Source organism: Rattus norvegicus, chromosome 18, assembly GCF_036323735.1.
Source record: "Rattus norvegicus strain BN/NHsdMcwi chromosome 18, GRCr8, whole genome shotgun sequence".
Taxonomy (NCBI): Eukaryota; Metazoa; Chordata; class Mammalia; order Rodentia; family Muridae; genus Rattus; species Rattus norvegicus.
Window position 1 is genome coordinate 29,104,907 of NC_086036.1, and position 24,476 is coordinate 29,129,382.

General features: G+C 41.0%; 1 protein-coding gene and 1 long non-coding RNA gene across 23 annotated transcripts in view; one reads left to right on the forward strand and one right to left on the reverse strand.

Moving 5' to 3' along the window:
- The window catches only part of Pcdha4 (protocadherin alpha 4), a 431,954-nt gene extending 416,633 nt beyond the window's left edge, over window positions 1-15,321 (forward strand). For 15 of the 22 annotated variants that reach the window (XM_017600822.3, XM_063277061.1, XM_017600825.3 and 12 more), the window contains one exon: window positions 12,610-15,321. In XM_017600822.3, the coding sequence (XP_017456311.1) occupies window positions 12,610-12,920 (311 nt within the window). In that variant the 3' untranslated portion in view covers window positions 12,921-15,321. The remainder of the gene's footprint in view (window positions 1-12,609) is intronic. The other 7 variants (XM_063277068.1, XM_063277067.1, XM_063277065.1 and 4 more) reach the window with 2 other exon arrangements.
- On the reverse strand, window positions 634-24,343 carry LOC134482930 (uncharacterized). Its single transcript, XR_010059674.1, has 2 exons — window positions 23,910-24,343; window positions 634-1,517 (listed from the first exon to the last, which is right to left on the reverse strand). It is a non-coding gene; the product is annotated as an uncharacterized LOC134482930 (long non-coding RNA).
- Between the last annotated feature and the right edge of the window lie 133 nt (window positions 24,344-24,476).

Sequence of the window (24,476 nt, forward strand, 5' to 3'; positions counted from 1 at the left end):
TCGGATCAGGTTTTAATCCAGCTGATATGATTAAAATATTAAATGTGTTATGTTTAATAATTACACATGTAACATTTAATAATAGTAATAATAATACATTGTTTGCTGACAGTAGTGGAGGACAGAACTATGATAGAAAGAGGACAGTGTCATGTGATTAAAAACAGCCCTGTCATGCCCAGACAGGGCCGATTGGGGTGGGGGTGGGGGGAGTTCAGAATGTCTGACTCTGTTGTACTCAGCACAAACTTTATGTAAGTCAGCTGAGCTGGTCCGTCTTTTCTGAGAGGATCCCCCAAATTATTTTTGCAAGGCACAAACCCTTTCTCTAAAGCCATGAGTGATGGATGTATGGAAGCCAAGAAGATGGAATTGAGAATGTGGAGACCGTGTCTGGTGTTATTTGGCATTTAATATGATCATATAGCAGAGTGGGAAGTATGAGGGAAGAAGAACATTTCAGGCAAGGGAAACAATATGAGAAAAAAATAAAGAGAAGTAAATAAACTTGGTGACTACAGGACATGCCTTTGGTGGATAGGGTAGGAAAGTAAAAGGGAAATCAAACTAAGCCAAATTTTATAGGGCCTTAAATACTGATTAAAAAACAAACAAACAAGAGACGAAAAATCAAAACTGATAGTTTAATTCTTTGGCTGTGGAGCCCCTGGGTTTGCTTTTAGAAAATGCTTTTAAGCTCTCTCAGTTCTACCAAATCATCAGGAACCGGCCTGTGATGTGTCAAAATGAGTTAATAAGCTAACAAGAAAAGCCCTTTTCCTCTCTCTAACCCAGTTTGGTAACTTAGATGTCTACAGACAGGGAAGTAAAGGGGAGGCAAATGGACAGTACCCCCACCCCAATCCCCCCATAGTAATCTGTAGGTCTGGATTGAAAGTGTTCTTAGTCAACTGAGGGGGACCTGGTGTGATCATATCTGAGAAAGTGTGTATCACGGAGGTAGGCATGTTTAAAGTCGACTTTCTATTACCGCCACTTAGCAAACCTCCCAATGCCAAAGTCTCTTTTGCATTACCAAATTGTGCAGTAATATGTAAAACAAGGGAGACTGGACGATGCATGAGGGTTGCTCTGGAGGGTTTTGCGTCAAGCACCAACAAAACAAAACAAAAACAAAAAAATAAAATTTAAAAATTTATTTTTAAGGGTTGGGGATTTAGCTCAGTGGTAGAGCGCTTGCCTAGCAAGCGCAAGGCCCTGGGTTCGGTCCCCAGCTCCGAAAAAAAAAATTAATTTTAAAATATCACAGTGCCTGGTACGTGGTAAATAGGAGTTGAAATGTTTTTACCAGATTAAATGGCTGCGATTGAAGTGTGTAGGTCAAGGTGGTGACGGTGGTGCAGGTCTTCCATGCTCCTGTCATCTTGCTTCCGTGGCATTCTGACGGAGTCTCCATTTTATGTCCTCGATGCAGAGGTATCACTCCTTGTCTAGAAATGGTTGCTTGAGGCTGAGAAGTGACACAGCAAGGCAGAGCCTGGGATAGCTGCCAGATTCTGAGAAGCACAGATTGCGATGTGAGGGGGAGGGTAGAGAAGAAAAGTTTCAAAGACCAACCAAAGGCACAGGATGCTTTACTTACGGTGGGGACATGGGGGAGGGGGATGGCGGGGGCGGGGCGGGGGCACGGGGCGGGGAGATGATTGTGCCACACACACTTTGGGATTGGGCTGGCAGCGGCAGCACTTGCGGAAGAGACTGTCACTGGGTTGGAGGAGGATACTAGCCAGCCGTGGGCTCTAGGTCCAGCCAGGGTAGGCTGGTTTAACAGGTCCCCACACTTAGAAAGACATCACTGCTAGGTCCCAAAGGAACCTGGGAGAAATAGCTAACCGCGTTTTCTATTAGCATACCAAAGCGTGTGCCGGGCTTCTAGGCTCACTCCCCACTACCTGTGGCTCCACCCAGCGTTTCTCATCCCGCCGCCCAATCCTAAACCTCTCCAACCCAAGGATTTTGCCTTCCCTCCCCCAGCTTCTGATTCTTTTAGGCCTTGAGTTTTTTTGGCCCGCCCTTGGCCTCTTTATTCTCGTGGTTCTCTTTTCTTCCTCTCTTGCTCTTCCCCTCTCTCTCTCCTCTCATGTCTGGACTCTTCCTGGTGACTCTGGCTGTACTGTCTCTCATATTTACACTAAAATCTTTCTTGAGGCTCTTAATTTTTTAAGGATCCCTCCCCCATTTTCACAAGGCACTCCGAGGTACGAAATAGGTCCTTGCTGTGAAAGAAAGGAAAATTTTGAAAATCAAATTTTCTGCTGAACTAAAACAATGAGAAATGCCTCATTCTCTACCAGCCCAGAAACAAGTGCTTTTAGTAGAGTAGTGCTCATCTCCCAGGATGCTCATAAAAATTTTAAAGATAAAATATAATTACATTGGTGGTGTACTGATGTATTTTAAGCTATATGGTACTGTTTGCATAAAAATGCCTTCCTCTCAACTCTTCCCTTCAGCGAAGCAGCCAATGTTAGCAATTTTGTGCATACCCCCAAATGGTTTTTAATTAATACATTTTATTTACTTACTTAACACAGGATCTCTTTATGTAGCAAGGCTAACTACCCTAGGACTACTTACTGTGTGCCCAGGGTGGACTTTGAACCTTAACCCTGCTGTCTTTTGCCTCCTAAGTACAGGGAAGACAGGTGTGTAGCACCATCCTCAGCTAACAAGCTTTATGTTTTGGAGCGGTTCACAGTAAAATAGAGCAGGAAATATGGTGCCCCCTCTCACATGCACAATGGTCCCTTACTGTGGGTGGGTGGGTACTCTGCTTCGGAGAGGTAGATTGGCTACTAAGGATGAAATTAGACTGATGAATCCTAATCACCCACAGTCTGTAGTTTGCATCAGAGTTTACTCTATCGACGTTTAAAACATTTAGGTCTGTAATGTATACATTTTTCGTAAATCAAAATGGGATTTTTCTATGCATGCTAGTGTACAACTCATGTGTGTCTTTTTTCCCAATACATTTTTATGTGTTTGTGTGTCTAACAAATGCGTAAGTCAGTACAAATAGACCTGCTTATTCTTCATTTTATTTTATGGATGTTCTGCCCACGTGTGTGTCTGTGTGAGGGTGTCAGATCTTCTAGAACTGGAATTACACAGACAGTTGTGAACTGCTATGTGGCATGCATGCACTGCCATGTGGGTGCTGAGAATTGAACCAGGGTTCTCTAGAAGCTGTCAGTGCTCTTAATCATTGAACCATCTCTCCAGCCTCAATCTACTTTGTTCTTTTATTAAGCAGATAGTACTAAGTTGTAAGCCTATAATTCAAGTTATTTTTGCCCAGTTTCCTTCTTTAATATTTCATCTGTAAACAATGCAATATATGTATTCTTATACATATGTCTTATACAATTTCACTAATATCCATGAATGGCGTGTTTCTAGAAGTAGAATTGTGAAGTCATAGGGTATAAAAATAACAACTTTACAGTAATGCTATCATTAAGATACATTGAGAATCCTGGAGCAGAGAGAGGAGAGAATTTACTTGTAAGATCCAAACTATTTCACTTCCTCTAGGAAGGAAAGCTATCTTTATGCCAGTTACTCTACCATAAAACTCACTCTCACTCTATTGTAACTCTTCAAGAACAGGTCACCTGTCTGTATTCACCTTCCTAATTCATATTCATAGTCTTATGGCCTGCTGTAAGGGCCACTTTGTTGTAAATAAATGCATTTAGTGGCATAGGTAATAAAGCTTCTGAGAAGAAGGTATTTTATCTGTTTTACAGATGGAAACCATCAAAGCAATGTTACAAAAATGGTATAGAAGAAATGAGAAGAAAGAATAGTGGAGCTGATGTTTGAACCCAAAGCTTTGGCTGTCCTAGAACTTGTTCTGTAGACCAGGCTGTCCTGGAACTAACAGAGATCTGACTTCCTCTGCCTCCCAAGTATCGAATTAAAGGCGTGTGTCACTACTGCCCAGCATCTCAGGGCTATTGATACCTAATCTAGAGTGCTTTCTACCAAGTCAAACTAGGCAAAGGCTTCCACAGGCCCTGAAGAATCCCTCTCAGCCACTTCTAAACTGGGAAGGTGATACTCAGTGGCACCTGAGAAGGTCGGATCCTCTGGAATGAGGGTCCCTGGAAAAGAGATTTCTTGGAAGTACTGCCCACAGAAATAAGTTAACAGCAGTACAGTCCTAAAGGAATACTACATACTAATGATAATTATTCTTTATTGCAGTGTCTCTTTATGCCAGGCATTATTCTCTGTAATTTATGAGCCTTGTCTCTTTTAATGCTCACAATCCCATTAGGTGTGCATTGCTATTTTTGTTTTGCATATGAGAAAAGGTAGGTGCTGAGGGTCAAGTAAAAGCTCAAGGTTTTACAGCAGGTGAGTAGTAAGGATAAACTCCTTATTCAAATCTGAGACCCATTCCTGAAGAATCTGAATTCTTTGCATTGTCCCTTAGGGTGTAAAAGTCAGCTGCCATGAAAGAGTATGGAATAGTTTTTTTTTTGTTTGTTGGTTTGTTTTGTTTTGTTTTTTTCTGAGAAGAAATGCTATAAAGGGAAATTCCTTTTTCTAGATCCTAGAGAACCTAAGCAGCCAGGAAATAAAACAGAGAAAACAGGCAGCTTGAGCCATGGCTGGGTTGTGGAAGACATTGAAAGAAGTTTGATTTGAATTTTCAAGCTCGGAAGGTGGGAAGGTATGAGACCAGCCATTCCAATGTTTGAATTAGGATTTGGAGCACGTGATGCCTTTATACTCTTAACCTAGAAATGGCAGGGTTATTTTGGGCACAAAAGCGAGAGCTGTGGCTTTAAAAATATGCCAACTGTATTTCTCTCTTCCGCTCCAAGATTACTGAAAATTAGCCCAGCTGTGGCCCAAGGCACCAAACAGTCATAGAATCTTTTTCCAGATCAGCTCATCCCACCCAAAGAGAGTGAAACACCAGGAGTGTCATTTCTGGTGACCCCTGGGGATCAGCCTTTTACTTGCCCAGTCTGATTTCCAATCAGAGATCAGAAAGCTAGATCAGAGCAACCCCACCCCTACACTCACACATACACATACGCACGCAGGCACACACGCACAGACAGAAACACAGGACACTGCCAGGCTTCCCAAGGTGCCTGTGTTCAAAGGAGAAATCATTGTCCTACTGAGCCAAGGGCCATCCATTGAGACAATGGTTTTTCAGCTTCACTACCAAATTCCTGAGTGATTCAGAGCAAATCAACTTGCTGTAATTTAAGCCTTCAGATGTTTATCTGAAAAATAAAACATTTTAAAATCCGTATTTAAATACATTTAATTAATTATAATAACTTAAAATTAGTCGAATAAACACACATATACAAAATGCATAGATAAACTGACTCACGGTAAGAATTCAATAGTCCTTTAATAAAGGAGTGAATCTTCTGTTTATCTTACTAGCAAGTAAGAGTTAATGAGTTTTTTACTTTGTGCCAAGCAGGCGCTCTTTAAGAATTACATTTAATCTCGTAACAACTACTATTATTACCCATTTTACAAATGAAAACAGAGGACCAAGATAATAAAAGATATCTGGATCATTGTAGTTTATACCATGTAGCTAGGTATCCTGGTAACAAAGTTTCAATTCTTGTAGAGCTCGGGGAAATATGTGCTGGCATTTGTTTTTATGGGAATTCTTTTTGTGGCCACCGTGTAAGAACCAAGAAGCAGCAGGGAAATAAAGAACACGGTTGGTTAGTCCCCAGGTGGTTGTAGCCTTTCTTTTGTCTTTCTGATCCAGGACAGGGTTCAGATTTCAGACCTGGTTTCTCCCCGTGTTCTGTGATGCTTCTCCAGTCAGTCCACAAACCCAAGTAAAGGTGGGAAGCAAGGTAGACAGGAGGAGAGGGTGTTTTCTACCTACATCCTGTTTTTTTTTATTTTTTATTTTTTCCAGCAGTTTGATTGTCGATTTTTTTTTCTTTTCCCCTTTAGTCAGAACGAGCATGCATGCAATTCTAAATTCTTGCTAGGTTCTGAAAACAGAACTGGGGCTAGAGCCCGTTGCTCAAAACTAGAAGACACAAAGGAAACCGAAATCGCTTGAAAGGAAGCACACTGACTGTGGCGCGGGTGGCAGAAGCTGCTAGGGAGAGAGAGAGGCGGAGTGTCACTGAGCACCAAGCCTCTGGGTTTTCACATGCAAACCCCAGACAGAGCCTTTGGTGACTAGAGTCTTCCCTTAGCAGTGGGTTTCGGGGGCGGCAGCAGCAGCCCACCCCGAAGCAGGAACGGTCCAGGGGAGCTGGCTGGCTGGGCCGGAAGCGCCTGTAATCATTTAATAGCCTTTGCAGGGTGCACTGACAGATCAGAGTGGGCGGTAGGCAGGCTCCAAAGTGCTGTCTGGCAAGATAGTCCTCGGCTTTAATCACAATGATGGGTTTTCTGGAAGCTCTTTATTAACCTCGGCACCGAATCCCAGAGATGGTAACAAAGGGATGAATGGGGAGAAGGGGGAGGGCCTGCAACCTGGAGGCTGAGCTGTGATTTTCCTGACTCCTCACCCTCACACTCGCACCCCTCCCCCACCTCCGTTCCTTTCAGCAGATTCTAGCTCAGAGGCTCCTGCCTGCCTCTCCAAGATGGCAACAAGACAGATAGTCATAACAACTCCTGTGCATGTATTATATTTTGTGTTATCGAATGACCTTGGTGCACAGTTCAGAATGTGCCTCTGCAATCTGCTTAGATCCTAGTGTCAGGCCAAACCCGTTAGTAATCTTGTGTCCAAAATTGGTCCTTAGGCCCCTCATCTACAAAACAGGCGCACGTGTTAGCAGTACCTGTTTCTTTTTTTTTTTTTTTTTTTTTGGTTCGTTTTTTCGGAGCTGGGGACAGCAGTACCTGTTTCTTATAGCACTCCTTGTCCCCCTTTTATTTCTTGCAGCTCAGCATGGGACTTTGGGGAAACATTTACAGGTTTGGCATGGACTGAAACATCTAAAGAACCTCCCCTGACTTTTGAGTCCCCAGTCATTCTTAGTCCCTGAAGAATGCTATGGGCCCATGCAGCCAGACTTAGCATGAAAGAGGAGAGATAGGAATTTTGCTAAGAGACCCCTGGACAGTGCCCGTGGATTATAGGATTACATGAAGTTGCCAGCTAGCTACTTCCGGAAAGCAGTTTTTTTAAAATAAAAAGGGAAGATTTGTACTTTTGAAAAATGCATGCCGTTCTGATTTTTAAGTTGTAAAGAAACTGGCCAGGACCAAAAAGAAAGGAAGGATGGAAGGAAGGAAGAAACCCAAACTTTTTTTTCATAATTGTGATCCTACTTTACTAAAACATCTAAATCTTGAGCTGTCCTCTGAATATATGGAATGGCTCTTCCTATGGATTCAAACTCCTGTAGGTTGATATTTCTTATATCCTCTTTCTAGGATCTTAGAAGGCCATCTATTTGGATTTTGGGGGTTGTACTGGGGATTGAACTCAGGGCCTTGCCTTCTGCATTTTAAGCAAGAGGATATTACACATCTGTATTCCCAGTCCCTTTACTACTTAAAAACTAACTGTAGGCAGGATCTCACTAGGTGTCTCAGGCTCTGAACTCCAGCTCTTTGGATCTTGATTGTCTGTGTCTTAGTCCCAGGGAGTAATGGGAAGGGCCTTGTGGGAACTCTAAGGAGGAGAGGAGGTATCTCTAAAAGAAGATAGATTTCCTTGGTGGACCATTTGCTTGAACTGGTTTGCAGATGGAGTTTGTTGAATCTCCTCTTATCATGTTCAAAAGGAATTATATCCTCAGAACTGCCTTGAAAGGTACAACATTTAGCGGGCAGAGCTAGGGACCATCAGTTCCCTTGGTCAAAAAGAAATCCGAGTAGGAGGTCAGTAATGGCTGTCTCATCAGATCCTTAAGCTGAGCTTTCACTTCAGTGAGTCACAATGCAGATGCTGCTGAAGCCCTCGGAGGTGTTTGCCTTACAAGAGGAGACCAGAATAGGTTGTGCAGCACAGTGTCTGGGGGGTACTAGAGAACCCACACCTCTTCCTGCTCCACAGAAGCTGAACATGTGGACAATGTATCTGAATAGCTCTCTGGCTGCCTCTTCAGAGTTTAGGCTGAGTCAGTTAAAAACCAAGCAGCCAGCAAAGGCTGAGGAAGCTTACTGAAATATAAAAGAGGTCAATTAGCTCCTGGCAGGTGGGCTGGCTGCAAGCCTTCCTTGGGCCTTCCCTTCACATGGCCACTAATGCCCTTTACCTCCATAGAATGAAGCTATCTCTGAGCTCTGGATCTCTGGGTGACTGCAAGAGAGCCCTCATGTAGAAATGAGGTCAGAAAATGTTCTCTTCTGGGCTTTTGTAGGGGCACCTAAGCTCTAGTGGTACTGAAACCTAGTTCTGGACACCGAATCTGAGACTTTTAAACAGTTTTAAAACATTTCTCAGGGCTGAGGCTATAGCCCAGTGACAGATTGTTTATGTGGCATGTGCAATGTCCTAGGTTTAATCCCTAGTTGCATTTTTTTTTAAATTTTTCATCTTTAAAGGCACAGTGACATAGGCCTGTAATCCCAGCTATGATGGAAACTCAGGCAGGAACGTAGATTCAAGGACAGCCTAGGCTGCAATAGTTTGAGGCCCAGTTTAACAAGATCTTGTCTTCAACTAAAATAAATGATGGATGGATGGATGGAGAGAGAGATAGATAAGACTGAGACAGATGGTGTGTCTCAGTAGGAGAGACATGTGAAAGGCCTTGGGTTTTAAACAAAAAAAATGGAGACTCCAACACCCCCTTTTCTCTAGGTCTTTCAGAGTCAGAGTTTGTGTCTGAAAATTGATCAGTGGATTCTGGCTGAGCTAAGCTGAAGATTGGATTATTTTATAGGAAGAAATTAGTTTTAGCCTCAGAGCTGGGGTGTCTCTTGCCCTATCCTTGGAGTGCTGTAGTATTAACACTGTCAAGGGAATTGCGCTATAAGAAAAGGAGTTTAGGGGAGAAAGAAACTTCCTGTTCACCTTTCTTCTGCTTGCTGTTAACTCACACTTTATCTGGCTCTCCTAGTCCCAAACACCGTGAAGAAAAAAATGTGTGTGTGTGTGTGAGTGTGTATACACACACATATATATATATATATGCTCACATTCATATTAGATATCAATTATGGAGCTTACATTGTGCTGAGCATCAGGATTGCCACTTTGTGTGCATGGCCTCATTTCCTATGTAGACTTCAAAAGCGTCATCAGTATGAACTGGTTCAGTCTACCAGAGCTGGTACCACTTCTTCTTTTTATGATAACCCTTCTATCCATTCACTTAACAAGTATTTATATGCATGAATGGGCCAGGGATTATACTAGGCACTGGTTATATTAGTAAACATATCTATGTCTATACATCTTGCCTTTGTAAACCTTGCAGACGTAGATTCTACTGGGTGAAGGGGTAACTGCTTGGCCTGAATGGCTATAGACTACTCCTCTGAAGAGACAACGTTTAATCACACACTAGAAGAATGGTGGAGTTCATGATAAGAACGAAGGAAGGGGCTGGAGAGAGAGATGGATGGTTAAGAGAAGCAGCTGAGAGGACCAGTGTTCCGTTCCCAGCAAGCAGCTCACTCATAACCATCTCTAACACTAGTTCCAAGGGATTTGACAACCTCTTTTGGTTTCCTCTGGCACCATGCACACACATGATACACAGAAATACATGCAGGCAAAACATGCATACACGTAAAAATATTTTCAAATGGAATTTTTAAAGAATGAAAGGGAGATCGCTTGAGATGGCTCTGGTTTCTCTTCTAAAGTCACTGTTATACTTTATGATGCATCTTCCAACAAGAATCTTGGAGAAGCTTTACACTGAAAGCATCTTATTTTCCCACAGCTTAGTGCAAATCTTACACCTTCACAATCTACCTAAGATTTTCAAAATCTTGAGGCAAAACACCCCCATGGATGGAGAATAAAGGCACCACATCACAGGTTATTCACAGTTCTTATAGACCATATCAAAAGAGTCTCCTTTCCCCAGTCAAGGCAATAGACAATTATTGAATAATTTTAAGTGGGAGAGTGATCTCATCTGATTTCTATTTTAAAGAATTTTACTTCCATTTTTAAAACTGGAGGACTTTAAAGAATAAGGATAATTTGTCTACAATGTGGGGGAATTAGAGAGGGACCAAGAGGAAGCAGGAAAGCGGAGTGGGGGAGCTATTGCTTTGGTTTACAGAAGAGATTATGATGTCCTGAAAAGAAGGGACATGGGGAGGAAACAGAGTCGAATGTACTTAGGAAGCATCAGAAATAAGTCTTGGCAATACATTGTAAAGAGTGAACAATAAAGGACAATAAAGCTATGTCCATCCTGGATGGGACCACCGGGTTAATGAGATCTTGTGTGCTCAGCCTGGAAAGATTAGGCACGAATAGAAGAGAAGAATCAAAAGCTTGATTTTAGTTTTTTTTTTTTTAAGTTTGCAAATTCTTGAAATTTGTAAGCAGAGACATCAAAGAGGCAGTTGGGTATAGAAGACTGAAGCACAGAGGGATGGAACGTTAAGTAAATATCTGTATCTCATTAGTATACTTGTTCATACATTTATTTTTATCTGAGATAGTTCAGGGCTATCCTTGAACTTGTTACATAGTCCAGGTTGTCTTTGAGCTTTTCCATCCTTCTGCCTCAGCCTCCTGAATACTGGAATTATGGGTATGTGTCACTTTGCTCGACTTTTTATTATAGCTAGTCATTCCTGCCCCCAAACAGGGCTAAGACCCTGAAAAGAGAGCATAGAGATAAAATAGAGAAGATAATCACAGACCAAATCTATCAAATGCCATAGGCGAAGAGGACCATGCAAAGGAAGTTTTTTGTTTTTTGTGTTTTTTGTTTTCTGTTTTTGTTTTTTAAAAAAGGTCAGAAGAATGTTCTGTGCTGACCTGAGGACACATCTGCAAAATATGGAAGAGGAAGAAACTCTCTCTGGCTCCTTTTTGGTTTTTCTAAAAGCAAAACATAGATTTGAAAAACGAAAACAAAAACAAAAGTGCTCATAAACACACTAGGGAGAACTCAATGTAACCACCAGGAAACAGCTAACATTGGATTTGGCCTGGACTTGAACCTATAGTAACAACCTGTACTAACCAGTTGCCATCTACCATTTAAGTTGTTATCCTTGAGGAATAAACAGTTCATTCCTTTGTCTTGTCACCTGTCTAAAAATTCACTGCTCTGTATTGAAACCTATGAAATTAGATTAAAGCTATCCATTTGGAAACTATCCAGTCCCTTGGTGTTTCTATGTCTATGTGAATGTATACACTATCAAGATGTTTTCTTTCGTTCTTTCTTACTTACTTTCTTTCTTTCATTTTAATCTATTGTGTCACAGAAGCCCAGGCCAACACTAAGATCCCGTGGGGGTATATTATTCTCCTATGTGACAAAGAATTCATGAGTCATTATTTCAAGAAGGAAGTGACAAGTGTTTCTGAGGGGTTTGATAGGATAAGAATGACATATGATGATTGGTTTAGGAAATAGTATCAAAATGTGGTGTGGACAGTGTTCAAAACAGTGGCACTAAGGAACACCAAGGAAATGGTTGGAAGTAAGGCATGGACATACCAGGTATTAACAACCTTAAGATGCAGAAGAACATAAACAAGTTATTTGGCTGAACTTTCTGTGAGTCTCCCCAAAAGTAGAGCCAGGTGCATAAACCCTAATGTTTTTAAAAGTTTCCTGTGTCATGGTTCCTTGAGTCACCTTTTCAGGCAGGCCATGCCTCTCTTTCCAGCTTTGGCTTCTTTTCTAAGTCACGATGACACTTTATGGAGCCTTCTGTGCCTCCATAGTCATCTTCTGCAGGCTCAGAGCAAACGTTACTTTACTTCTCCAAAAAGTTAACAATTTTCTACTCTGTAGGCCTTGGTGTATAGACTATGACCACTCTGGGGAAGGAAGCCTGGCTTGGGAATGAAATTGAAATACTTTATCCAAATAGCAGAATTTCATCCTCTTCTATTGTGAAGTGATCTCTATACACAACTTCTTCCCATTTCATCTCTGTTTTATCCATAGAATTAAAGCAGATAGTTGGTTCAAATGGTCCCTTTATAGTTTGGGCAGAATTAAAAGGGAAAATAAGCCAGGTGGCAGAGGCACACAAGTTTAATCCTAGCATTCAGGATTTATGAGTTCGAGGCTAGCCTGGTCTACAGATCGAGTTCTAGGACAGTCAGGACTACACAGAGAAACCCTGTCTAGAAAAAAAAATAAACAAAAACAAAACAAGTAACAGAAAAGAGAGTAAAAATAACTGTGTGCCCAATCAATACACTGAAAGTAGCATTTTCTGTCTTAAGCTTAAATATTTCCTGTCTTGTTCCCAGGCAAGCTTACACAGCTGTGTTATTCAGGAAATTCTTCCCAAAGAGTCAAAACCATGTTATTAGAAAACTAGATTTGTGGGCCCTGTGGTAAGAAGATCTGCTCTGCTGGTTGTTCCCAGACACTGGCAATTTCTCCCAGTCGTGTGTGGAGCAAGGGAGGGCGTGGTTTCACTGTTGTTGATTTGTGATACTTTGTCTTTCAGAACCAGAGGCAGGAGAGGTGTCCCCTCCAGTGGGCGCTGGTGTCAACAGCAACAGCTGGACCTTTAAATACGGACCCGGCAACCCCAAACAGCCCGGTCCCGGTGAGTTGCCAGACAAATTCATTATCCCAGGATCTCCTGCAATCATCTCCATCCGGCAGGAGTCTGCTAACAACCAAATTGACAAAAGCGATTTTATAACCTTCGGCAAAAAGGAGGAGACCAAGAAAAAGAAGAAAAAGAAGAAGGGTAACAAGACCCAGGAGAAAAAAGAGAAAGGGAACAGCACGACGGACAACAGTGACCAGTGAGGCCACCAAATGGAAACAAGCCACTTAGCCAGTTTTTGTAATAATGGCAAATCTCTCCCATGTAGCAACTCCCCCGCTCCTTTCTCCTATGACATGAGCCCTCTTAGAGACCTCAGAAATCTGCCGAAAGTTCCCTGTGTCTGTCTTGATCGCATTTAACAGGTTTTGTCTTAATAGCTTTCCTAAGTCTGGTGTTAACTCTCTCTCTCCACTCTGGCTTGTTTTCAGAACCTAAAAAGCAGACCCAGGTTTCCTTTCTCCCCCGCCGCAAAGGAGAAGCTTCCCAGCCCCGCCCGTGAGAGTTGGACTCTCTGCCCTGTGCTTCAAGCATCCTGTCTTGATATTTGCAGGGCAGGCTGAAAGGTATTCAGGCTGAGCAGCTGGGTGTTTGTGGTCACTGGGCATGTGTGGCTACCGAGAGTGTTCGAGAGCCGGGTATTGGCTGGGATGGTCCAGATTAGACTAGTTGACGTAAGAAGGGCTGGGAACCAGAGGCACATAAACATCTGGAGTCTTTGATCTGGAGGGGGAATAGTGAAACTTAAAAGGACCAGACTTTCTTAATCTCTCAACTGGAGGTGTGGTGGTCATCCTCTAGCAGACAAAACCATCCCTACTGACAAAGCTTTAGGAGTCCCTCACATCTGTTGGCAGTAATATCACTCTATTCAAAACCTGTGTTATGCACACAAGCCAGCAGTTAAGTATTTAACAAGAGGTTCAGCCAGGGCAACAGAAGCAGATCTGATGTGTTTCCTGTACATGTCCTTGTGCTCACGCTATTAAGAATTCTTTTGCACACAATGTTTATGAAAAGGATGCATCCTTTTCCGACAACACATATGCAAAAAGCAAAAGAAAAACCCAAGACCTCACTTTATGCTGTTTGTTGTTTGATAGATTTATTAAAAAAGAGAAAGTCTATAGCTATAAATCTTTAAAGAAATATGACAAATACAATTCCCCCCAACCTTCCCTCAAGAAGAGAATCCAGTCTACAGCCATTTGAAATGATCATTGCTGCTACAGAAGTGCTTTAAGAGAATTGCCTGGAACATCTGTATTATACCGGCCACCTGCCAATCACAGCTTTACTCTTTCAGGTCACTCTGGGGGCTGCCTCTTGCATGTATTAATTACTAAATAAAAGGATCTTTCTCTCTTTTCTAAGAAAAATGATGTGCACTTTGATTACACAACCTTCTCTAACCCACTATATTAAGACCCAGAAACTGAAGAAAAAATATTGTTTTCTCATACATTCAATGAGCAGACTTTTCATTCCTCTGATTCTGTGGTTGTCTCGGTGTGCTAGCCTACACCTTCGCCTTGTTTAGTTTTCCTTTTCTATAACACTCTGAATTGCTAAGCTTACTAACACCTATGATGTTACCTGAATCAATCTCCCATATGTATGCTGTATGCTATTATAAGACTCCTGAGATATACTTACTCTGTGCTTGTGTATGTGAATATTACTGCAACTATTACCTAGAGTGAACTTTAAGCTTTATTGTTGAATGTAAGCCCGTTATATTTCCTTTTGTACACCTGTGGAAAAGTGGAATAGTGTTTTTTTTAAACCATTGTTAATCAGCTTTTGTGTATGAAAGACACAGTAAAATTTCTTTCTTAAATCAAGATGCTGGTGATTCAAGGAATTTTATTTATGGTCAGCCAAGGGCTGTCTCTTGCCAAGACTCCTGTTGGCAAGAGAATGGATAAAGCTGTTTTTTTTTTCTAGTAAGAATTCTGGAATAAATACTGAAGAAAGTCCCTGAGGGTATGCAAGCACAAAATTGTACCAATCTGACCTCTTTGAATTTGCAGATTGCTTTGAAATGCTATCCGGAATATCAGCTCATAGAAAGTAATAAAATTTGCTGTTACCATAAATAAGACATTTTAAGTTTGTTGTGCACAACGTAAACATTTGATTAATTATATCATCTATTTAAAAGCATATAAAAGAGGTAGGAGTCTATTTTAAAAGGCATAAAATCTCAAAAAAAAAAACCTGTCTTGTCTACTTTTAGCTTCATTCTCCCATATTTTGAAGGGTGTGTAACTTCAGCTCTGCAGGATTGCATGGGGTAAAACTTGTTGACAGCACATGTGAACCATTGCTACATTGTAGGTTGTGATCATTTTGCCCCACTGAAGCCCATGTAACTGACCTTACGTGCCTTTTGAACTAGGAGAATCGGGCTATAATTTATTAATGATGATAACGATAATGTATATGTACAGCACTTTTTAAATTTATGAAGTGCTTTCCAATTCGTGTTAGTTATTAGTTATTACAGCTGTAAGGATAAAACACGTCATGTGGATTCATTTTTAATTGGTGCTATTGGTATTTCCTCTGTTCTTGCTAATAAATGGAAATGGTGGTGTGAAAGCAATGGTGGTCATTTCTAAGTATAAGAGTAGGAGAATACGGGACACTGATGATCATGACCTGTCACTGCTGAAGAGTCTGGCTGTTACCTGGATCTTGTTTATCACTGGGGGAAACAAGGGTGGAATCAAGAGTCACACTTCACAGCCAGGAGAGTGATGGTCACTTCTGCTTTGCTATTTCAATCTGACAAGAACAGCAGTAAATCAGTTTTTATCACTACAGGCCCCCTCCTCAGCTATCATGTTTAATTATTTATTTAGCCCTTGTACCTCTCTACAATTAGGAAGCCAAGTAATCACACACAGAAACATACCATAGACACTCACACACTCCACACACATGTCCACACCATACCACACACAGTTTATACACATACACACACCACACACCACACGCCGATACACACACATACAACATACCACACACACTTTGCACACAGACACACACCCCATACTACACATATACATACACATACAAAACACACCACATACACACTTCACACACATACACACACATGCCCACAACATACCACCACACACTTCACACACACACACACACACACACACACACACACCTCAATACAGCCACAACACACCATGCACATACTTCACACACATACACACACCCCACATACCACACACGCACACACACACACATTCACACACTCTACACATTACACACATCACACACATACTTCACACACACACTGTGCACATACATACACTACGCACACACATACAGACACACTACACACACACACTACACACACACACTACACACACACACACACACTACACACACACAAACACACACATGGGCCACCCCCACAAATGAACTTTTGTTGACAATAGAGTACTTAAACGCCACCCTCCTGGGTAGGTTCATTCCATGCTGCTTCGCCTTCTGTTAACAGGTAGATTAGATTATCCTTTTGAAGCTTAAATTTTGCTAAGTATTGGCTTTAGATTGGACAGTTCTCAGTATGAACAGTCCTTCTCCCCTTCAGGGGCAGGGCATCAGTTTATGTTAGGAGACATTTCATCTTCCTTAACTGGAGATGAGAATGTTGTGGCTTTTACTGAGGAGAGACCAAAGCCACTGCTCAACACCACACAGTTCACAGGAGAGGCCCCCACAAGAAAGGAGCTCTCTAGTTCAAAATGCTAATAGTAACAAGAGTGGGGAAACCTGAGAGAGGGAGTGACCATGCAACTTCGTTAACTCACTTTTAAAGTGGAAGGGAAGTACTGCTAAAAACCCCTCTAAGGCTTCCACAAGGACAGCAGCAGCTGACTGGGATGAAGGGAGTCTGTGTGTTAATAACATGGTATCTCTCTGTAGCTAGCCACAGCCTAGCAAATGCTGCTCTCAGTTTTCCAGTTCCAGTCTACTCATTCCCAAAGCCATGAGCGCTTATATCCATGGGGAAGTCTTTTATCAAGATGATCTCAAAAGGTTGCCACATTATGTACGTGATCATCATTAGTATCAACCATCTTTCCCTTCCCGCTTTTTTTTAAGGGGGGAGGTGTTATCTCATTCATCAAAGTGCAAACTGGAGATAGTACAACACACTCCACACACATACACACAGCTCTCTCTCTCCCCACAGAGAGCTGGCATTAAAAACACTCAGGAATCAGTGTGCAATGACTCAGTAGGTACAATCAACCGCTTGTGATCTGAGTTCAGTCCCTGGAACCCAAGATGGAAAGAGAGAACTGACTCTCGAGAATTATCCTCTGACCTCCACACGCAAGCTGTGGCACATAAGTGCATACACACATACACAATAATAAACACAAATTTAAAAAAATTTACTCATGTGTCTTTGCTCCGTCTTGGAGGAAAAGAAGTAAAGTCCCATGGCACCTTTCTTATCTCTGTCATGAATAAAATGAATTTGAATTCTTCAAGTAAATAGTTAAATGATCAATCTGTTTGTAGCTGCTTCACCTCCATGATCAGTGATCTGAAAACACCCTGGGCTTGAAGTCACCTTCACGTTCAAATGGATCAAAGTCTGGGTCTAAGTAGTAGGGTAAGAGAGGTGAGGCCCATGATGACTCTTTTGGGCAGATGGATTAAAAGCATAGCCAGGGCACCTTAGACTGTCTAGACTCAGACAGGCAATAAAGAACAAGTCCAAGTGAGGTTTCTTAAGGCTACTTTGTAAGGCTCTCCTACATAGAGTGAAGAATTTATCCATTTAGACAGCCATTCTCAGGCAGTGGTGGTCGATGCCTCTAATCCCAGCACTTGGGAGACAGAGGCAGACATCTTTACAAGAGTTGGAGGCCAGCCTGGTCTACAGAGTGAGTTCGAGGCCAGACAGAGTTATATGCCTGAGACCCTGTCTCAAAAGAATAAAAAAAGATCCCAATTAACCTCATACTAAGGGTGAGATTCCCCAGTGAGTCTCTAGAGCTTTGGCTGCTGGCTCTTAGATAAGATTCTGAGTCTTGGTATTTCATGATAATGAATTCTTTTTAAAGTTTAAAACTGCCCTAAAGTACAAATGTAACTGACCAAACACAAATATAATTCTTGTGTTAAATCTAGATTTTAAAAAATCCATTTAAACACTAAAATTGTACTAGGTAAGTAAACAAAACAAAGAGAAAACTACAACATCGGGCTGGAAAGCAGAGGCGTCTTTAGGAAATGGCAGTTTGCTCACACCTAACCCTATTCAATTACATTTGCACGAGTTTCCTCTTCATGGAGAAATAATCACATTACTTCCTCTGATTAGTTTGGCTGTTGACTGGCATGACACGATACAGCTTGCAACTAAGATACCCCTTTTACTCAGGAATACATGTACACTTATGTACACACACACACACACACACACACACACCCCTTTTATTACTCAGAAGTGTACGATAGTAAATGAGTGTGGTGCTAACCTCCCTTTGGTGTGCACCCAACAGTGGTACACAACGGTTTCATTGTTATACGACTTAAGTAAAATGCTTGTTGGTTTCCAGTTTCTCCTGAGACTGATCCACTTTGGGCCTGCTGAAATCTGAAACCCTGAAAATCTTTTACCCTAAAAATCGCCAGGCTTATGTTTGCCCTTAAGCTCCTTTAAGAGGCACTAGAAGGTTTACTCCCAGAATGGAGTCTAGCCTGCATAAAGAAACGAGGGATTAAAAAATGGAGAAAGATAAATGAAGAAGACACGAGGTCGTGAAAAATGAAGTTCAGTATTTCACTGCTACAAAGTTGTCATGTGATATGCACTAGGCTCTCTAGCCACAGAAGTGATAAGCAATTGCTATAACCACCGATCAGTTTAACAGAAGAGCTAACAGAAATGAACGCCGATACATAAGTGTGTGGGGAGACTGATGACATGGTTCCCATCTTTAAGTTTTGCTTCTACTGCTTTACTCTGATTTTATGTGATATTGAACTTCTATTACGAAAGTCACACATGTCCTTTTTAAATAAACCATTAAGAAAACTGGAGGTTCCTGAAAGGACTCAGCAGCTAAAGGGGCTTGTCGCCAAACCTGAGAACCTGAGTTCAGTCCCTAGTACCACACCAAAAGGGAGAGCACTGACTCCCAGAAGCTTTAGTGTTCGTAAGCACACTGTCTGTGAATAGATGCAATCATATTTTCAAAAAGGAAAACCGTTACACAGATAACCAGTGTGAACTATCTCCACATTTTCCCTCTGTGCATGCATCTGCACAGATCACACACAGGCTAAGTTGTTTTTAAAGTAAAAGCAAAGCAAAACAAAATAAAACAAACACTGTTGTTGATTGTTCCCCTGTACAGTTTCTAACTAATAATAACAGAGACTTCCTCAAGTCCCATAAAAATTCAGATATTAGTACAGTCAACTTTTAATTTTATTAATGTCTGGGTTATTTCTAGAGTTTGCTACCAGAAATAAATAGTACCACATGTTTTCAGTGATAAACTCTGTCCTTAAACCTTGTGTATTGTGCAGAGGAAGTTTGCAAGATTGTTAATGAACTCTTATACATCTTTGCATACAATAATCACATCCCTCCATCTGAAAACAAAGTCATTTTTAGTATTCCACGGTATATTTTGACTCTGTTTATAAATAAATGATGAAAAACAGGAAGAAATACAATCAAAACAGGAAAAGGCTAGGGAGGTTTATCTTCATTTATTTATCTAGAATAATGAGGTGCAGGGATTCCACGTCAGGAAAAGACTGATACCCACGTGTGTGAAAACAAAGGGCCTCAGAATTAAAATGCCTTCTTGGTTTTAAAGTCATCTGGCTTTACACTGAGGAGAGAACTCACTCAGTTTCTCCTGGGTTGTTACATCTCAGCTGAAAAGCAGAACTTACTACCTGAGGAACTGATTTTACTTTAAAGACAAGCAAATTTCATATCAAATAGTAAAGTTGACAAGGGGAACCAAGGGAAGCATTTGCAAGTTTAAAAAAAAATCTCAATTATAAAACCATCTGACTCAAAGCTTGAGATGATTTTTCTTTCTAAATTATTGATAACATTTTCTTTCCCAAACCAGTGTTTCTAAAAGGAATTATGGTCTCAAGTCCTAAGGCTTATTGCATTCTCCAGGGTTGACTGCTCTCCCTGTCCCTACAAAGCACAGTCTACTTTTCTGCTGCAGCAGCTATCCAGCCCTCTTCAGCCCTTTTAGGCCAATTCCTCAGGAACCTCAATCTTTCTGTTACACCTTTCACAAAGATACGGTAGAATGACAGTTCAACTCCAACATCTGACAAGGTCCTGCTAGAGCAACCATGAGTGGGTGGTGCCCATGTTTGCAAATGGTATCTAGAATAGGAAGGCACTGCTAAATCTCATCGTGGAGGACTCTGGACTGGAAAGGGAGCTAGCTCTTGCACATGCTGAGTAGTAACCAGGTGAAATTGAAATCACTTGGGGATTTTGTTTCGTACAGCTCTAGCATAGCAGGCCCAAAGGGCAAGATAAGATCATTTCTACTGACATGGATGTACATTGTAGATTCTTAGATGACAAAGAAACCAGATCCGTTTAGGTTAAGCTAAAATGATTTATCACTAGGACACATGGTTGTCTCATTAAAACTAAGGATGGGAATGAGGCTGGACTTCCAAAAACGACCCAAACTGGCGATTCAAAAGCCAGAACTCTTTCCTTATGCTTATCTTCCCCGGTTATCTATCTTTATGTATATTTCATTCTTCTCCTCTTCTTTTTCATAGTTTTCAAACATACAGTTCCTTGCTCTAGTGATTCACAAACGTTAACTTCTGTTTCAGACTCCCCATTATGATTCATAGATCACCTTTGGTCTCATCCACCAGGAAGGGCTGGGCCCAGGAATGAGAATTCCAAGAGGCAAGAGGACACTTAAAAACATGATAATAGATGACACTCGGAAGGTGTACACGAAGCACCAGCCACTGGACACTACAAAGAATCCAAAAGAAACTTCCTTAATGAGGAAACTGAGGCCCAGAGAAAGGAGAACAGCTTTTCCCATATCACACAACTAGTCAATGACAAAATAAATTCTTTCTCCTATTACCATATACCATAAGACCCGAGGCAACCAGGAGTGAATGACACTGCCCATTTCTTTATGCCCACAGGAGCCATAAATGGCATAATTCAGAGAGGCTGTGTTAATATTGGAGAATTTCACTGTTATATTTTCTCTCTTTATTCAGAGTAGAATATCTATATTGATTTCTACCTATTGATCCTAAAAGTAGCACAAACTTTTCTTTTTAAATATGCAATATGAAAATCTATTTATGAAAAATAGTAAGTGAAGTACGGAGGCACCCTCAGGACTCAACTTTCAAGGCATACATAACTGCATATGTAACATATATGTTCAAAGAAGCCTGATAAATAGCAACCTTCTCCTTGTCGGGAATTCTGAACTGACACATATGATAAAAGAATAGCACAAAGGTTAAATGTATCCTTTTTAGTAATGACACAGCTGAGTTAAAGCTTAGATGAGTGTGAATGCTAAATGTGGTCACTAAATTATTAACTCTCCCGTCAGGGTGTCAGGCATAGTGTGGAGGAAGAGAAATGAATGAGTATTGCTGGTCAAATTTCATGGACAAACCCAGACAGAGCTAAGTTAGCCATTAAATAGTTATTCTTCTTCAAATTTCTAATTAAATGCTGGCTGTGGTGGTGCACACACCTTTAATTCTAGGACCCAGGAGGCAGAAGCAGGTACATCCCTGTGAGTTCTAGGCTAGCATGGTCTACATAGCAACTTCAAGGCTATAAAGTGAGGCTTTGTCTCAAATATTTTTTCCCAGTTAAGTAAGTCACCACAGTTTCATGAGGTAAATGGAGGGGTGGGGGAGAGAAAAACTGATCATGTGACTGAGCTCTCTTTGATTAAAAGGAGCACTGGAGGCAGAAGTCACATTAACAAGTATTTTAAAGGGTAGTACTAACTTCGTTCTCTATAATTTGCTGTCTTCCCACATGCATGTAAATCCTTTAACTTATGTGTAGTAGTCTGTGATACAGTAATACTTTATTTCATTTGAAAGTCTTTTAAGTTTTTATTACAGTGAAAACTCTTGATATTTGCCAGATTAGTCTAATTATTCTCTCAAAACCAGTTCCAAAAACAGTGAAATAAATAAAGCTACACACACATATGTACAATTACACACAAACACATACACTCATGTATACATACATGTGCACATACACACACTTCAAAATTAGTCTTAGAAATGCAGTGTACATGTATCAACACGTTGAAAGTTTCTTCATCCCATGCAATATACATATCATCGATCTTTCTCATCTTTGAAATCATAATAAACACACAATGATGATTTAATTTGTATTTCCTTTTCCTTTTGCAGCAGTAGGCTTTGAACTCACGACCTCAGGCCTGTCAGGCAAACATTCTACAGCCAAGCTCCAGCTGCATTCCTTTAATTACAATAAAGTTGCGCGTTTTCCGTCTTTCCCATTAGAAGAATATTATCGACTGTCCTGACATATGGAGTCAACTATTTATCAGAATACAAGACACCTCTAAGTATCTAAGCAGCAAATTTGGCTTTAAAACACTGTGAAAAATTGATAGTGTTATTTGGCCCACTGAATGCACTAGCTAGATTACAGTGTGATCTCAGAATCAATGTTCAGTCTATATATTTGTGTAGTGGATAATTACTGCAATAAATGCAGACTTGACATTTCATAGAAGGAACACAGTGCATTAGGCCTGTGCCCCAGAGGCCTTGTTGCATCAGGAGCTTAGAAACCATCAAGCACAGGAGGCCAAGTACATTGGCTCTAGAGTTCTACCTTCCAGAAATCATAATAAAACCAGAGGGGGCAAGATCTCTCTTCCATTTTACCAAGAAGGAGTCCACATGTTCAGTCTAGTTTTGTAGTACTCGGATAGCAACATGAGGAATTCCTGCCACTGAAGTGCTGGGTGCAGCCTGCTTCTTACAAGCATTAGACTTTCTGAAGGAGTTGAGGGTCGGTGAGATGGCTCAGCAGGTAAAGGTGGAAGGAGAAAATGGATGTCACAACGTTGTCCTATGATCTCTACCTAAGTGTCGTGATACGTGTGCTTTGCATCATGTATATCCACATACAACAATAATAATAATAAACAATAATTAGAAAAACTATAAGAGAAAAATGGTTGTCTGTGCTAACAATTTCAACAACAATAAAAAAAAAAAACCCCACGATGCTAATGTCTCCTTACACATCAAGAAAAATCTGGGGCTGGGGCTCAGTGGTTAAGAGCACTGGCTGATCCTCCAGAGGTTCTGAATTCAATTCCCAACAACTACTTGGTAGCTCACAGACATCTGTAATGGGGTCTGATGCCTTCTTCTGGTGTGTCTGAAGACAGCAACAATGTACTCAATTCATAAAATAATCAAGTCTTTTAGTAAAACTTACATAAGAAAGAAGTAATATCTGAGAAGGGCTTAGAAACATGCCAGGTACAGTGGATGAAATTTGAAGCTTTTGTTTGTCTTGTCTGTTTTAACAAGTTCACACTATGGTACCTGACCCTATTCTGAATGATTCTGAATCATTTCTCAAGCCCTCCCTCCTCTTTTCTTTATTTGTTTTGTTTTGTTTCTTTGTAGCTTCAGCTGTCCTGGAACAGGGTGTTCTACTACTGCTCAGCTTTCTCCTTCTTATCCCTCCTGCTCCCAGCTCTTTAATTCATCTTCTGTCAGATTCCCTTTCTCTTCTGTTCCTCCTCCCCTTATTGGTTCTCCCTACCTTTCCCTCTCCTTTTCACACTGTCCTTTTTAATCTCTTCAATTTTACCTTCTCATCTCCAGTAAGACCCTAATTGTGAGACTCTAAATAATAGAAACTTAACAAGCTTCAAAAATCAGTTACATTAAAATGAATCTGCCTGATAGTTAGTCTAAATTTAAATTTCAAATTTAACACATTTTACATAGGACATGGGAGTTTGCTCATTTCTCAGGGTATTCACCTTCATTAAAAATAGGTTGACATTTCTCTTCTTACATTATGGAAGTTTACAATGAATTTTCCTATTTTAATTTTAGGATAAAACATAGTTTAGCCTACTAACCATGAAGGAGAAGTGTCCCGACGAAGCTGGCCAACCGAAGATTAAACTGTTTCTTTCTAAGAAAAGCAATGTCACTTGATTTTGTTTTATTTCTTTCCAACTTCTCCGCCTTTCTGTTTGCTTACCCAGAGAGAGCAGATGGTGAAGAAGAGAGCACATGGGCATGGAGATATGACGGGCAGCAAACGTTCTCACCATGCCCCAAACTCCAGGAATAGCACTAGGTTAAAGAGATAAATAAAGACTTGTCATAGTTGGGTTCTCTTGCTGTGAAGAGACACCATGACCAAGGCAACTCTTATAAAGGTAAACATTTAATTGGGACTGGCTTACAGTTTCATCATGGTGAGAAGCATGGCAGTGTGCAGACAGACATGGTGTTGGAGGAGGAGCTGAGAGCTCTATATCTTGATCCAAAGGCAGCCAGAAAGAGACTCTCTTCCACAGGCATCCATGAGGAGGCTTTCTTCCACACTGGGTGGAGCCTGAGCATCGGAGACCTCAAAGCCTACCCCCCACCAACAGTGGCCTTCAATAAGGCCATACCCCCCAATAGTGCCACTCCCT